The sequence below is a fragment of the Pseudonaja textilis genome, chromosome 7, assembly GCF_049901715.1.
Source record: "Pseudonaja textilis isolate UNSWEBS1 chromosome 7, rPseTex1.2, whole genome shotgun sequence".
Taxonomy (NCBI): Eukaryota; Metazoa; Chordata; class Lepidosauria; order Squamata; family Elapidae; genus Pseudonaja; species Pseudonaja textilis.
In genome coordinates this window covers 28607698-28625630 of record NC_141996.1, presented here as the reverse complement: position 1 = coordinate 28625630, position 17933 = coordinate 28607698, and the positions used below count along the sequence as shown (strand labels likewise).

Here is a 17933-nt window from a genome sequence, read left to right as displayed (position 1 = left end):
ATGTGATGACAAATGGGATCAGCAATACAATCATTAAGCAGAGCCCTTCATTGATTGGGGGAGCAATAAGAACTTTCCAGTGCAAGGAAATTCCGTGGGCTTTTTACAAAGGCAGCTGCGCCAGGCGCTGGTTTCTATCACTAACTGCCACTTGGTGGAGATACCCAATCCTATTGTGACTACGTTGATGTAACAGCACCATCTTCTGGCGGCCAGTCTCTCAGAGGACTACCCTGAACTCAACGTGGCTGCCTGCCAAGCATCTTTGGATCACCCATGACAGCTACTGAGGTCCAGCACCTTCAGGCAAACATTGCAGTAATACCCTGAATATAAGCCACTAGGGAGCCTTCCCGTTAGACTGTTAGCTCCGGACTGCTGCTGAACTACCAGCTCCGGCATTCCCAAGCAAGCAGGCCACCCCCCCTCTCTCTTTCTTCAGGCAGATTGGGATGGTAAAGACCAAAAAATTCTGGATCTCACTCTGAAAGGTAATTCTGGGAGTTGTACTTCCCATACGTTTGAAGCGCACAGCTTGAGGAGGGCTATTTCAGGTTAAAACTAAACCCTTGCAAGACTGAGTGGCTCTGAGTTTGGGATTCGTTGTCTCAGGGAGAATTGCCACCTTTGGTCTTAGATGGTCTTATCCCAAACAGACCCTGTGCATAATCTAAGGTTTTCCTAGACTCAAGACTCCTGATCGAAGAGCAGGTGGCGGTCGTGGCCTTTGCGCAACTTCAGGTTGTGCACTAGTTATGGCCTTTCCTGGACCAATGGTCCCTATTCACAGTCACTCATGCCCTAGTCACTTCCCATCCTGATTATTGCAATGCGCTCTACATGGGGCTGCCGTTGAAGATCTTCTGGAAGCTCCAGTTGGTGCAAAATGCAGTGGCTGCTTGATTTTGTGCAGACCCTGGTGTGCACATGTGTCACCTCTCCTGCAGGAGCTGCATTGCTTGCCAATTTGCTTCCGGGTGCAATTCAAGGTGCTGGTTGTCATCTTTAAAGCCCTTCATGTCTTGGGACTGGGTTATCTGAGGGAATGTCTCTTGTCGGTCATATCTACCTGACCCATTAGAGCGGGGAGGCAGAGAATGTTGTGGGTCCCATCTCTGAGGGAGAAATACCTGGTGGGACCCAGAAGAAGAGCCTTCTCCGTGGTGGCTCCCTCTCTCTGGAATATCATTCCCCCAGAGATTAGAATGGCCCCCACTCTAGCATTCTTTCGGAAGGCACTGAAGACCTGGTTTTGCCAACGGGCCTGGAGAACCCAGACCAAGATGGAGCCCATCAAATGGCTAGTGTGATCTGCTGTCGTCGGGGCGGGGTGGGTGGGAGTTGGGGGGTGATTTTTTTATTTTTCCAGATTTTGTTCTATTGTATTTATTAATTTATTTGATTATTTTTGTTAGTTTTTATTGTTTTTATTTTTTGTTTTAAATATGATTTTACATTGGGTAAGCCGCCTCAAGGCGGCAATATCAATTAAATAAATAAATACTTAAGGTACAGCTAATCCCACTTTATTATATCTTGATTCACTTGTTTCTCACTTGAGCTTATTGTGTCATCGGTGGAAACATAGCTTTTGCCATTCTTGCTGAGCTCACAGCACTTTTCAAAGAAATAAGTAGCAGACATGGCTTATTTTAAAATCCACATACTGGGCTGCTAAAATCAGTTGAAGTTGACCACACAGAAGCTTACATACAGGAACTCATATTCCTCTGATATTCTCCACAGGTTCTTATAGTATGTCATGATTCATGACTCATGTATAGTGCAACATGTGAATTATTCTAGTACAGTGCATAGGAACTTATGATTAGTTTGGAATTTATGTCAATATAATAGCTAAAACAGAAACAACAGAAGAACACTGCTACTGGCATCCCCTAAACTCTGCTGAAGATGTTACCTAGCCTGGTAATGAAACGTTCAGAAACCAACCAACAAGTTCGCAGAATGAACCTTCACCCTCAAAACAGCACTTTATTTACTTTTACGTTCATTTTTATAACCTTATTTTCCCCTTTGCCAGTATTTCAGGTCTAGATTTATATTTGCAGTATTTTTATTAAATTCAATTAATTCACAGACACAGAAACTTATGACTTGAGAAACTTCTGGCAACACATTTTTTGATAAAACTGAATATCAGCTTTCATATAAATATATTCTAGCCATAATGCATTCACAGAAGGCAGGGTTGGGATTCAAATTTCTTAACAACTGGTTCTGTCGGCATGGTCTAATTTGTGGGTGTGGCTTAGTGGTCACATGACTGGATGGGTGTGGCTTGCTAACTGGTCATGTCTTGGTCATGAGGCTGGCTGGGCGTGGCTTGTATGTAAATATTGTAAATATTTATGTAAACATTGAATTTTTTATTTAAAAAAGAGCAACTTTTACCCAAAATCAGCCAAAGCAGGCAGGCAGATTGAGTTGCTCCCAGAATCACAGATTCACCCAGAGATCTACCTTTTTGCAATTTATTGCCTGAGTCTGCACTGAAAAATAGAAACTTCAGTCCTAAGGAAGGTTCAGCTCTGCTTTTAGATTAGCTAGAAAGCAAGAAATCCAATGATTTTCTGTTTTCTAGCTAATCTAAATTGTACATCAGCCCTGAAAGGAGAAGTGTGACTCCCAATCAGAACTAAGGGAGAACATCCCCCAAATCTAACCTACACCCATAGTCATTATTAGGGTTGGACATGAACCTGCTCCTTCCCATCCAGAGCCTGACAGCTTTCAGGCATTGGAACAAGAACTTGTACCCTTGGCCAGCCTTGATTTGGGAAAAACATCTGAGTATAATTGGCATACTATTGATGCCTCTAAACCAATGGATGACATTGTTCAGCAATATCATGTAGGGGTAAGAACATTGAGTCCTGTGGCATTCCATTAATACATTAAATGGCTTTGAATTCTATCATTTCCATCCTATCAGTATAGATTGAAACTAATATGGAGAAAGGAGAAGAACCATCACCACAAATGCAGACAGTACAATCTCCACCTTATGTTCCAACCTAAAACTCAACAAAAACGGTCTATCCATTTATTCCAGGGTTCTCTAAAGCTACAGATTGACTATGTTCTTTTCAAACTTTGTCAGAAAGGAGAGGTTTAAACCTGGACAAAATTTGTCAAGAGCCATTGGATTCAGTGTGTGCTTCTTGAGGATATATACTTCCCCATCTTTAAAAGAAGCTGTAACTATACAATGGACCCAATCACTTATCTTCTGGGAGGCTTTCACTAACCAATAGGTAGCCATGTTAACAGTCTTTAGGATCTTGCCAGTTCCTCAGAAATTGCACAATTAAACTTTTCTCAGCTAGTGAACCAAGACTACTATTTTATCATCTCAACTAGAACTGTTCAGTCTGAGTCTAACTCTGGGTGAATTTGAGAAATTTAACCTACCAGGTACCTAGGATATTCTTTACAGAAACCCATAAGATGGTCCTGTGATCCATCGCTCCATACTAATGAATGAGTCACCTTAAAAAATACAGCTGGATATGGGAGATATCTCTGGATAGTGAAAATGGAAAAATAGGTTTTGCTGAACTTGTCACCACAACAAAATCCCTAATATGGGCATACCTTATGATTGGATTCAATGACTGTCTTCCTGCAATGACACTCTAGGCATCTCTGTTGGTTTATCTTCTAGATTTGTTCCGAAAACTAAGGAACATGCTTGGATTGACACAGGCAGACTTAGCATGGCAGCAATCCAATCCAAAGCCCTTGTCACCTGCCCATTCCAGGGCAAAACTAAGGCCTCAGTTAAACAGGCCACCAGATCCTCAGGGTGAAAAATGGGTTTCATCTGGAACCAAATAATCCATAAACTACCCAGAGCAAAAAACCCATCTTCCTTCCAAAAAAGCAATCAAAGAATAATCAGACCATGATGAACAAATGATGGTAAATAGATTGGGTAAACAATTGTTTGGTTAACTATGCTTAAATGAAGTGTGAGGGCAAATTTAATTTGCTATTGTAGAGAGTTAGCACTCACCCTTCTCCTAGAAAAATGAAATATTCTGGGAAATATTAAAAAGGCAGAATATTATATCTCCCTGGATGAGAAAAGGAGAAACATGCTCTTGGAAAACGGCCCCCACCTTTGTTAATAGCCGCAGAAAGACAAAAGACATCTTATCTACAACACAAAAGACCTTCAGCTTCATGGTGATGGGGTTAGCCCTCACTCAGATCCAAACATGGACAAAGCTATTAAGCCATAATAGGAATTGCCCAAAGCCCCTTCATTACCCAGCATGATTCTACCAAGCCTGGGACTCAAGACAACCTACAAAGCTACCCCTGCATGGCCCCATGGGAGTCTGACAACTAATCAGGATGTATTTCTTGCCACAGGAACAGGAAGCAAGTTCAAAGCCCAACAGATGTCAACAAATCTCTCTCTCTCTTTCACCCATGTGCTCTTTTTGCCCAGGACCTCAATGTGGTCCTGTCCACCATTAAAACCATCCTTCCAAGCAGTCTCCATGTTTCCAGTATTTTTCTTCCCACTTGGAACTGAACCCAGATGGACATTTCTTCCAACACTATGAAACAGAATAACATGCAGAAATATTCTTTTCACTACTACTGGAAGATTGTAAACAACCAACTTCAATCTAGAATTCACCTGTTGCTGAGTCCCAACTCTTCTTTATTATGTTGCACCAAGGACAGCCACTTGAAAATGATGAATTTAAATTTTACTAATTTACTAAACGAGTAAAAAAAAGAAAGACAGAAAAACAAGAAAATATTTTTTAAAAAACTGGGTATGGATAAAAAGATGTACACTTATGTTCCTTGCTTTTTCAAAATCAAAAAAGGAGAACTTCCAGGTTGATTTTAATTCTATGGTCTGCTCAGACTCAGTGGCAATATTTATTAAATATGCCTCCGGCCCATCTCACACAGTACCTTCTCTCTAGATCATTTTCCCGGGGCAGGCATCCGGAACGCTAGCAGAGCCCAGGAATCTTTTTTGTGTAGTTGTGCTTTCCTGCTGGTCTTCAGCCGAGAGAGCTCATGCGTGGTCGCTCGTGGTTGCTTGGGTGCTGCTGGCCCTTTAAGCTGCGGGGAAGAGAAGCGTTGCCAGCGAATGGCGCTCGGGTCCGCTTGCGGATCGCACCCTTCTCTTCTCCATGGTAAGAGGCGCAATATTCCCCCTCTCCCCCCCACCCACCCCCCGCACTCCTCATCTTTTTATGGGTAGCTGGGTTTAAAGTTTAGCGTACAATAAAAACAATTGACGGTCTTTGGATATGCCAGGTGGGAAGTCTCTCTTCTCAGTCGCCCTCTGCCCGCTGCTGCGTTTCCGTCTCCCGGCGACGGTTGCTGAAAAAGTGGCGGAGACCTAAAAGAAAACGGCGGAAAGTTGTTTCTCATCGCTTTTCCCGTCACTGGCTAGGATCGCCCAAACCTTTCTTGTCCCGTTGGCCGCGGCCTCGACTCTCATTCACCCCTCCCTTCTGAATGTGTAGCATAACGAACTAAAGAAAACGGTGCATATTTTAAAAGGGGCAGATTTTCTGTCATCAGTCAGATGGGGAATGGGAAGAATTCCTTGGGCCTTTCTTGCCTTGCCAAAAATGCAGAGGTTTTGCCAGGTTGTATTGTTCGCTGCTCTTAAAGTAAAGGCTATGATGTGATTTAGAATACTTTGATTCTAAAGGTTTTGGAAGCTTATCATGTAAAATATCTCCTTTTGGGGGGATGTAAAATATGGTTTGTGAACTATGGTTATGTCCACACCCTTTTAGCTTTGGATTGTCCAAAACAACATGGAGTCTCGAAAACATATTTCTCCGGCTGTTTATTTCACTTATTAAACTGATAATACCCTAAACTATTAAAACCTTTCAATGTGTACCAAAACAATAAAAATAAAATTGAAGATTTTATTGTGGAAAGCAATTAAAATACATAACTTAGTAGATGGTTGATTATATGCAAGAATAATAAAATGCATTGAACTAGAGAAGAAAAACCCATTCAATGCTCTAACCTAGGGAGAAAGGGATGCTTATTCTTTGAGTCTCTCATTTAATTTAGGACTTCTGGATTTTTACCTTTGCCTTATTAAAATACCAATGATATTCCTTTTTTACCAGGCCCTTCATGAAGCAGATCATGGCCTCATCAGCCAAATACTGGTGGATTCAGAAGAAAATCTTAGTGTTTGCACTGAGAAAATGCAGCCCACATCTCCATATAGCTGGAGCACAGATTGGAGCTTCTGGGTAAATTCAGATTCCCCCTCATATTACAGAAGTGTTTTCTTATTCGAGGATGTGTGTTTTTTAAGCTGTTTAATTAAGTCAATCTTTTTCTCTGCCTTGGAGAAAATGTATACTTAGTAATACTTAATGTATTAAGGTGTCCCTTTGTTGAGTAACTGAGGAATGACTTCACTGTTATATTTTATACCAAGTCATTGTTTAAATTGCCCATTCTAGAGAGATTGGAGACTTGGTGTTGTTTTCCTACTAACTTACCTTACTTGTTTATATTGCACTTGAATGTGGCTTTCTTATTTTAGAATTTTTAATCCCACCTTTATTATTTTTCCCACAACAACAACCCTGTGAGGAGCATTGGGCTGAGAGAGAATGACTTGCCCAGTCATCCAGGCAATTTCGTTGTCTAAACTAGAGATAGAACTACAACTCATAGTCTCCCAGTTTGTATCCTGGTGCCTTAATCACTTGACCAATCTGAGTCTTTCTTGTCTTGTGACTATTGGCCACATGTTTGGGCTGCATGTTTTAGATACTAGGAATTGGAATTAACTTCTGAATAGGTATTCTTCTATTCCGGGTCACTGGAATTTATGGACAACTGTACAGTTTGTACCTGAAATGAATCAAAGATACACATTAATTCTGAGATTATAATCTTAAACACACTACGATACACTCCATTGCAAGAGATAAATGTATAATTGTACTTTTAATTGCTGTAAAGATTGGAAGCTACTTCTGTGTATCTTTTTTTCTTTTTCTTACTTTGTATTAGCATCTATTTTTATATTTTCAAATTTAGATACTTTATGTAGAATGATCCACTTCCCTGAACTTGAGATTTAATTTGGAAATACCTGTATCATAGTAAGGAGAATCACATTTGATTTTGAGATTCATTTTTATATAAGTTATCATGGTCGGGTGACCCCTGGGGACACAGTATAGCCAACTGGTACAGAGACTTCAGAACAAAATGTCCCTGGCAGTGAAATAGAAGTCAACCTCCACTGAAAAGGAGAATTAAGAGGGTATCGCTCCAAGATTTTTGGAGGTTATTTAAACTAAAACAAAATTTCACAGTATATTTAAAAACCCTTAAAGATTACTTAATAATTAATAGAAGGCACTAACAGAACTTAAAAAATGAAGGTAATTTTAATTTGTGGACAAATTAAAGAGCTGAACACGCTCAAAGCCATATGGGGACAAGGATTATATTGCAAGAAGTGTTAAGTTGAAGAACAGAACAGGAGTTAGCAGGATATGGATCCCAGGATCTCTTTGGGCTCCAAGAACACCCTTGAACTGAGTGGTGCTTACTTTTTAGGGTTTTTTTTTAATGTTGGAGAGAAAATATTTTAAGGGGAAAAGTGGTTGCCTTAAGCCTGTGCAATGTTTAAAATGTATATTTTGTTCCTCAAACCCTTTCAAAATTATACTGATTTTTTTCATTTTGGCAGAATTGAAAAAACAAATCAATACCATATATCTCAACAAGGGTTAAGACCACCTTTTGTTAAAAAGCCCAGCCTCTAAAAGGCATCAAATTTGATCCTACTTTCACAATGTCATGGCATTCGCTACTTCATCTTTAGTTCTTGGAAGGTAAAGCTTTGAAATGCAATTCTGCATCTACAAAAATAAAAAGACCTTTAAATATTTTTCAAGCAGCAACAAACTAGAGAAATTATTGGAACAGAGAAAACAAATGTTTTAAGGAATTGCTAAAGTAATAGATAGATACTTCTATAAGAAGTAGGCGTATTTGTGTTAATCTCCACTTATAAAAGAATTGGATAGATTTCCAAATCTGAACATTTTGGTAAGGAGAGGCATTTGAGAAGTTAAGAGAAATCTATTTGTCAAGGTATGAAATTCCAAGAATGGCAGTTTCAAATTTAACAAAACACGAATAGACCATACATACCTGCATGTTTGGAAGGAGACAGAAAATTATAAACTTCAGATGGTATACCATCTTGTTTCAGACAAATAGCTGGAAAGCATTGTAAGTAGCAGAATAAGTCTTTCTTAGCTGATCCTTCATTTGTACCTAAGCAGAGTTGGATAGTTTTGCAGATAATCCTTGTTTAGCAACTCTACCTCATTTAACAATTATTTGCAGTTACAGTAGTGATAAAAAAGTAACTTACAACCAATCCTCACTTTTATGAACTTCACAGGTTTGTAAAGCAAAGCAAAGCTGAAGTAATAGCTGATGGACTGAAAGCAACTAAGCAGTTAGTGAGAAACAAAATGGAAAGATCTAAACTTGACAGGAAAGATCTAAGCCCTAAAAAAGACACGTTTTGTCTAGGGAAAATGGGGGCAATACTGCTACAGTGCTTTCCTATAACAAATAGTTTATATCACAGAATGCAACAATCTTTTAGAGTTAATATGTTAGTAAGCACTGGGTAGAAGTGACTCAATAGGTTTCATATACTTAAGCATTTATAAATCTGTTGACAAAAATCTTTTACTGAAATTGGAAACTTCTCATAGACTACTATTATTACAGAATAGGCTATATTATCTTAGGTATGTTTAATAAGCAGTAGGTTAATCTCTTAACTCAGCACTCCAATTCTATTTTCCTAGCCCTGATATTTATATTTTAAAAAATCGTAATTATATAAATGTCAGGTTTAGTTTGAAATGTAAGTTTAAAATGATTTCCATTTGCAAGATGGCAAGAAGTTTAAAATATGTATTTTTTTGTAAACTGTAATACCCAGGATCTGTTTGCATTAACAATACAAACGCCGAACTGCTCCAAGCATAGAAGAATTATCTAAGCTATCTGTTGATTAGACTTTGAATTATTAATCATACTCTGGGCATGGGAAATCTGAGTCAGTAGTTATGTGAGTTATCCGAGTTGATGAAGTGAATCAGCTGCAATTTGGGATTTAGTCCCGTGCTTGTTTCTCAGCATCTCACAGTTGCTCTTGAACTGGAATTAGATGACTAACAGTAAGAACTATTTTACTCCCTGAATCCAAGCTACAGGTAAGCAAACCTTCAGGTATGGGAGCACTGTTAGGCTTCTGAAATCATGATGCTAGAGAATTAATAGAAATTCCCATCTATGGAAGCTCCTCATCTTTAGTATTTTTTTTCCTGGCAGGTGGGCATTTTAATTAAGCTATGTTGGGCTAACATGCATAAATGAGGCCACCGGTATTCTTTAAAATAAAAGCAATCTCCTAGATGGGATTGCAGTGTAGTGGTCATGGGTCTAGGATGGTTTGGAGCAGTATTTCTCAACCCCAGCAGTTCCAATATATATGTACAATTCTCAGAGTTAGTGGTTGGCTGGAGGAATTCTGGGAATTGAAGTCCACACATCTTAGAATTGCTGAGGTTAAGAAACACTGGTTTGAATATACTATATATCCCCAATATTAGTCAAGCTCCCTGCATAGCAGTGTTATTTTTAAAAGATTTTTTTAAAGAATAATTGGAAGCTGGCATGCTACAATATACTAATCTCAAAGATTACTTTTATTTTGCTAAAATGCTATGAGATCCACTTGATGGGACACATCAGCTCAATTTGAAAATAAAAATGGTTGCAACACATGCTTTGTCCAGAAAATCAGAGGTAAGCGAGAGTGGTGGAATACACATATCATAGAGGAGACAGTTTTTAGTAGTAAATATTTTGTAACTAGTCATCCTCTCTGTGATAGCCATTTTGTCAGATACCCCTGACAAGTTCTCAAAATTTTGAATGCATTTACTCAGAAAAAACTGCCTATATCTTTTGAAGTCAACTTGAATTTTAGCATGACTAATAAGACATTTGTTTAATTTTGCATGTTTGCTAATGATTATTCTTGGATGGAATACTAGAAAGATATTCTACAGGGAACATTGTTCTCAGCTATCCAATATAACTGTATGGAAAGGAAGAACAAGAATTGTTAATTAAGTCCTAGTGGTAGGCCAGACTGTCTTTAAAGGTTTCCATAAAACTATAATTGCTCCCTTAGAGACTTACTGTGGTTTAGTCCATTAGAAATTAGAAAGAGACAATGCTGCCAACCTACTAACAGATACGGATTTTCAAAAGAGAGATTTGAAATAGTCATGAGAAATAAGTGACAAGCCAAGTCTTCTGCTTGGTGTGTATATATGTGCGTGTTTATATTTCTGAGGCTACTTAGATAGTTTTATCTTGTCTAAAACTATGAATGTTGATGAGGCTAAATTTATGATATATCATTATTCTTGATTATCTAAAATATAAAAGATACATTTGATAATTATTAAAGGCCAATTATATATTTGTGTTTTCCCTTGCAAACATCTTATTCTTCTAGAAGTATTTAACTGTTGTCCATGTTATCATTAGTACCATGAAACAAGAATGCAAGTTTCTGGTCTCCATATAAGTCACCAAACCATGCCTCATGTTGAGTATCTCCCTTGCCCTTGTTGATCCAAAGAGATGTCAAGAAATAATCAGGAATAGTTTCTTTTCGATTCCCTTTCTTGCCTGACAATGTGGCTGATGATTATACTGGTCATAAAATAACAGATTGAAGGAAATGAGCTAGCATGACTTAGATCAGGTGCTAACATTCCTCATTAAAAATACAGTATTCATGTTTAAACTCAGTCTAATTGTAGCAAACTGTTAATTTCTTTCATCTTACGTAATGTTAATGAGATGCTTCTATAACATTTGCCAGGTGAATAGGTGCTGACTACTGCATGTTCTTATAATTGATTCATAATAAACCTATGAATGTTAATCTCTGACTGCATATTCTAAAACATAAAAAGCAGTCAGTTCCTAATGCTGTAAACACTATGTTGTTTTATGGCAAGCCCAGCTGTTCCTTAAAGCAATTCTGGTCAATCGGTGAAAAACAAACAAAAAAGAACAATATATTCCCAACTCTTATGTGTGTTTAGCATGCCTCCAGAACATTGACATGCTTACCACTGCGCACATCATATCTAATACTTATGTAATGGGATATTTGGATTTGTTGCTGATTTTTCTTTTAGAAGACCTATTTCTCATTTCAAGGTAGGTTCTTTGAAATCTTATGACTCTGTATTAGCTATTTTTCTTTAATGAGGAAGGAAGATTCAGCTTGTTGGGTCATTGGAAGTACATTGGATGGGACAGAGCCTTCTTACTAGCCTCAAAATTCACCTTACCCAACAAGTGTACCTGGTACTAATTTATTAATGTTCTTGTGTCATTCCTGAATAAGGTTTGTTTTTTTACTAGGATCTTTAAGAGAGTATACTGTATGTTGTTTTGTTTTTTATATTTTAGAGGAAGCTTTTAATATTATTACTTTTTATGGGGATGGAAAATATAGCATTTTGGGCAATATTATTTGGAGGTTGATATTTTAGATAATTAGAGACTTATAAATATCTAAAACTGTTTTAATGTATCATAGTTGGCAAAAACTCTGAGAAATTGTGAGATTTAATATTCAACCTATAATGTATAAATTATGTTTATCTGAATGCATAGTATTGATTCAATATTAGGGATAATATACTGGAAAATAAGGTTAGAGTTAGGGTTAGGGTCTACTATTAGCGATAACATGACATTTTTCACCTGAATATTCTCAGGGTGGGTGAATATTCTATAGTGGGTGATGGGAAAGCAAAAAGATTGATTGAAGATTTTGCATGGACTTTCCAAGCCTACTGTATTTATACAGAAAATACACGTTTGAAGTCAGTTTAAAATGTCTGTTGATATACATTTAGCTTTTTTGGATGTTTAGAAATTGGGGAAGGTAAGATTTTAGTGTCACCTGCTGTAAATACTCTGCGCTTTAAAAGCTTTTTAATTCTGCTGTGGGATAGACAGCTATTTTTCCTAATTTAATAATAGGATTTTAAAGGTGAGAATTTTAGAAAAGAACTAATGATGTAGAGCAGCAGAAGGGTGAGGATATCCTTGAGGGCTCCTTCGTGCTCTCTGAGCTTGGTCATTTTCTTGCAGATGTTTCATTACTCAAACTAGGTAACATCATCAGTACACTGCAAGAAAACGATCACACTCAGAGAGCATTAGCAACTCCACATTTCAACCCTAAGCTACAAACATTCTCCCCTATTGTGGCCATCCTTGTTTTAAAATGGGAATTAAGGAGAGTCATCCAGGAAAACTAAGGGCTCTAAACCAGACTAAAAAGTCATGAAAACGTCCCAGAAGGCAGGTGCAAACCACCCTCTCTGTTGTTGCTAAGAGAACGTTCTGGTTGTCCTCATTACGTCAACAGGAGTCCTGCCTTGTCTTTGCTCAGTGAGAGAAATCTAAAGAGGAACATGTTAAAGCTTGGATTTCAAGCTCAACTTCATAGATATGTTATCATGGAATATCTGTCTACTTCATATGACTTCCGATTTCTAGGATTGCTTAGGAACTTGCTGAATGTCTGGCAAACTCCCCTCCCCCCACCCCCATTTGAGAAATGCTGAGAGCTGGCAAAGTATCAGATTACATGGATAGGGCAATGTTTTCTCTCCCTTTTTTAAAGAATAAAGGCGCATTCCAGGACTAATGCATGCTCTTTCTCTCACAGATACACTAAGTCCCTTTATGTAAGCAGCATTCCAGGAATTGCAGAAAAATAGAAAAAGAAATTAGCATCAGATGGATTCATAAATATTGATTTCTACCTCCCATGATGGCTTTAGTCAATCAACTTCTTATATGTATCCATGTATTCATAACTATGTTTTTACTTATACCTATTATCTTGTAAGCAATTGACAAACCAAATACAATAAATAAACAAAACATTTTCATGCAACTTTAAATGGGACAGTGAAAGAGTAGCAACTTTATTTTGACTTATCTCATACAAAGCATTCTCTGCCAGTGAATGACATGAGCTCATCTGTTTTACCCGCTTTGAGCCATTATGCCATAAACACAATCCAAGTATACTCATTCTGTATGAGCTAAAATGTCTAAATTAGTCATGTAAGCCAACATACTGTTGCTCATGTCCCATTTATAGAAAGAACCCTTTAAAATCAATGTATGCATTTAAAAACCTTATTTTAAAGTTCCATGAAATTCAGGCTTTATACAAATTATTGTGCAAATAAAGTAGGAAAATCAAATGAGGTTTTTTTCTGATAGTTATATTATGGAGGAAGTGTGATTGCTGTGTCATAAAAACAGTGCTACTGTGTGTAATACTAACTTATTAAGACTTGGTGAATCATGTTTAAAAAGCTATTACCAGATGCCTTTTATCACTTTCATAAAAAGGCAAAAAGTGATTAAATACAAGTATTTATAAAAAAAAGTTTAATAATTTTATAGGTGAGCTAAAGGTGCAAATTTATTACATTTTAAATTTGCTGAATAACTAAAGTGCCTGGACAGATGGGGTTTTGGTTCTGCATTAAAGGCATCTGAGTGTGAACCTGAGTGTGAACATGTGAACCTGGAGCTTGAGATTGTTCATGTCTGTATCATGCAAAGAAAATAATAGGTTTGGGAAGCTGGACAAAGTTTGTTGGCATATCTGGAAGAACTTGTTTTTATGTTTTCCTTAAGCAACCAGCCATTATGTAAAACACTTAACTGGTGCTCTTGTCACATTCAGTTGGCATAGGGGAATGTGACTCATATGACTAAATTGTGTTTAGGATAGATTCTGATGCTCCAGAGACAGAAGAGGATTTCTTGTTGAATATGTTTAGGCTTTTCACTTTAATTTACCTTTCTTCCTGTCTTACACATACAAGATAGCATCATGTAGGGTTTTAAATAAAAATGGGAATTCTGCCTCATTAAAATCCCCTGTGAAAAATGCTGTCATCTGTTATTTTGTGAACAATTAGTAATGGTTCCCCTGAAAAACTAGAATATAGACAAGTTCCAAAATTGATGATTTATTTCACTACTACCTTTCACTTTTGCAGAAGGGCAAAGAATTTTGTGCCATTTTAAAGATTATCCAATTTTCCAATAAGTTTTTATTCACATAATTTACCTGGTTAGATAAGTGGAAAAAAGGGACACTTATAAATTATTTTTTCTAACTGTCAAAAAGGATGGAGTGGATTTTTTTTTCCTCTTTACATCAACTAATTTATAGGGATTATAACATTTGGAGATTTTATAAATAACCCCCCAGTAGGAAGAAATTATAAAACTTTGCTAGATATTATGGCTGAGGGCTAAGTAAGTTATAGCCAACAATAATCAGATCGGAGACTATTACCATGATGCCACTGGTGCCTAAGTACCATATATGCATGTCTTGAAACATTTTCTATCTGCTTTCTTCTGTCTTCTCCCCAGCCCATGAGTGAGACAAACTTAGTCGTTTTTACCCCCTTATACTGATACTGTTCAAAAAACCACCTCAAGAACTAAAAAATAGTTAGACTTTGTCACTCCTTACTTTGGAGGAAAGTCAAGTGACTATGCGTGACAAACAATTGAGGCTAGAGAGTCAAGTAAAGTGGGACAGCAACTTTCAGTACTGTACAGCTGATTCAAAGATGGATGGAAAGTGATGTAATTCAATAACAGGGAGAATCGTTTTTGCTGAGGGCCGACATTTCATCTCTTAATCTAATCTCCAGCTGTGAATAGTTAGAGGCATCTTCTTTAACATTTTCATCATGCTGCATAATAAAGATAGAATTCTTCTCTAGATTAGCCTGCTCATTTATACTCACTGTGAGCTCCTTGGGTGCTGAAGTTTCCCTGAAAGTTAGAAAGTAGAAAGGTCCATGGAATTCAAGTCTCTGTTAAGCCGGTGTTCAACACTACCTTTTCTCATGTCAAATCCAGAACCTGAATATGACCGGTTGAAACAAAACCAAGAGACAAAACATCCACCCACCAGGTAGAAGAGGAATGAGGAAGCACAGTGTGAATGTGTATCTTAAAGCAACCGATATGATGCACTACAATAAGAAATGGATGGCATTTTGAAAATTAGAATTAAGTCCAAGTTAAGTTCCCTAGTCACCAGGTGCTTATCCTCCATTAGTAAGAGAGAATGTTTTGCCTTTCATACTATATTGGGTTAAAATATCAAAAAGGAACTAAAGGGGAAAGTTTTACCTGATGGAAATCTCTGAAGAGTTTTAAAAAAGGATCATTCTGCTAATTTAAACCTTTTATGTAGGAACTTGTATGGAAATAAACTATTAATTGAAGGCTTTTTCAGACTATCTCAAAGATTAATTTCTACAAAAGGCTACGTACAATAATATTAATTGCAATGGAAACTTCTCCTGTTATGGGTATCTGCTAGTCAGACTTATAGAGATATTCTATTGCTTCTTACCGAACAAGCAAGGTTTTACAACCAGTTTAGTTTTTCTTTATCTTGGCAACTTACACCTTAAAGTTGCCATGGTTGAGAAATACTGTTGTAAACTATTTAATTCTGTCAAGGAAGATTCCCTCAGCATTATTCCCTTATTTGCTTTCTATATGATTTATAACAACTGGAGTTTCTCTTTATAAGGCCAATCTTCAATCAAGAGTAATGTTTTCAAAGTAGCAATGGCAACAGATTATGGGAAGAATGTGGAATACTAAGTAGTTGGGAGGAAATTAAGATAAAATGGGATGCTTGGAAATTTGAAATGTTGTCCCTGATCCAGTAGGCACCCAAGGGTAGGCAAGGAAAGGGGTGAGATGAGTAAAAGCTCCCTTTTCTGCAAGGGTTGTGATGTCTTTCTCCTGCTCAAAATAGACAGAACCTGGGGGACGATTTTGCTTTCATCGTTATGACTTCAGCTGTTTTGTTTCAAAAATTATACCTTAATTCTAAGTTGAATTTCTCATTGATCAGCTTCCACTATTGCTCCTTATCCTGCCTTCAAGTGCTTTGAAGAATAGATTGATTCCTTTTCTTCGGGGTAGCCCTTTAGATATTGGAAGATTGCTATTATGTTATTCCTAGTCCTTCTCTTCATAGGACTAGACACACCTAATTCCTGCAACCATTCTTCATGAGTTTTGGCCTCCAGCTCCCCCAATCAACTTTATTGCTTTTGTTTGGTAAACCATTACAATCTTCCCCTTCTTGAGGTTGATTTTATAATCTGACAGACTTCCATATATTTAAGAATTTACTGAAAAAAGTAACAATAGTATAATAATTAAACACAGAATATCTGATCTTCAGCCAAACCTTCAACAGAGTGCCTTATATTTTTGCTAAGACAATAGTAAAATATAACACTACTTAGATAGAATCACACTTGATTCACTAGTGGCTCTACTTAAACTTGGAAGGAATTATTAAGTAGATCACCACAATTCTCTGCCCTGGGTCCTGTGCTTTGCTTTGCTTTTTCTAGATTTGCAGATCATGTAAGATTGAAAGGCTCATATATCAGATGCAAAATATAATGTCCAAAAAAATCAAGTCTGGCCTGAGCAGTGGACTTAAATAAATAAAATGGAATTTAACAGGAAAAATGTCAAGTTTCACACATTAAAAGGAAATATGTAAGGTGTGTGTGTGAGAGGGAGAGTATGATAGAGTTACTAAAAAGGCAAATATTATTTTGGGGTGCAATAACAAGAACATAGGATCCAGATTACAGGAAGTAATTTTTCCAGTAAATTTTGTCTTGTTCAGATCCCTTTGGAGTATAGTATTGCAGTTCTAGGCACCATAGCTAAAAGGATAGTATCAAATTGGAGTAAATTCAGAAGAAACCAAGCACTGAGAAGAATCTTCAATCTGTGTACAGAAAAGATGCCTAATGAGAGATACAACTCTTCAAGTTATCTGGTATATCAGAGCGAATAAAGGTATTCTCTGTTGCCTCAGAGAACAAGATCAAAACCATTAAGTTATCACTACAAAGGGAAGGTTCAGAAGAGACATCCTGACTATACACTGTCAGCTAGTGGAATCTGCTTGCCACAGATGTGATGAGTTATTCACTAGATGTCTTTAACAGAATCAGGATACTCTTTTGTCAGATAAGCTGTACCGGATCTTACACAGAAAGTGAGTTGAACTACATGACTTCTATGGCCCTTTCCAACTGTATGATTTTATGAAAAAAAATTATAAAAACAGGGCATATAAATTGAGAAGCATTAAAAACATTCAAAGAAACTAAGCTAAAAGGTTTCTCCAGAGTTAAGACTTACTTACTTACTAGTCTTACTTACTATACAGTAGGAAGAATTTACCAGGCAGCCATACTATTAACACATTTGCACAGTAGGTTTCTGCCTTGAGAGGATTAGTAAATTTGGATGCAGCTACTGAAAATATCCATTTCCCAAATCCAAAGACATTATGATGTCTTTGGACATTTAGCACAGGATTACAGGTAAGAATCTTAATAAGAAAAAATACTAATATTAATACAGAAGGAATATCCCATTCTCCTTTATTATTACACACGATAACCTTTTTTTTTACTTGTCTTCGTATTATTCAACATCTGATGTCCATATCTTACAATTCAGCATCAAGTATTTTGCTTCTCTGGGTGAAGAATGATATTTCTGCATTCACTACTAATATGTTGATCTGCATCTTAGAAAAATAATTAATTACACAGGTATCTGATTACATTGAGCATTGTTTTCCCTGGTCACACTCTTTCTTGTCCAATTGGTGCATAGTTAATCTGAAATGTTTCAAA

The 17933-nt window shown here is 37.1% G+C and overlaps 1 protein-coding gene across 5 annotated transcripts in view; it reads left to right on the top strand.

Moving 5' to 3' along the window:
- Positions 1–5049: 5049 nt before the first annotated feature.
- The window catches only part of GRAMD1C (GRAM domain containing 1C), a 66447-nt gene continuing 53563 nt past the window's right edge, over positions 5050–17933 (top strand). For 3 of the 5 annotated variants that reach the window (XR_015744298.1, XR_015744299.1, XM_026708768.2), the window contains exons 1-2: positions 5050–5189; positions 6156–6284. Coding sequence is in view for 1 of the 5 variants with exons in the window: in XM_026708768.2 (XP_026564553.1) it covers positions 5187–5189; positions 6156–6284 (132 nt within the window). In the remaining 4 variants the exon portion in view is untranslated. Of the gene's footprint in view, positions 5190–6155; positions 6285–9189; positions 9300–17933 lie in introns of those variants that run through there. The other 2 variants (XM_087937287.1, XM_087937288.1) reach the window with 2 other exon arrangements.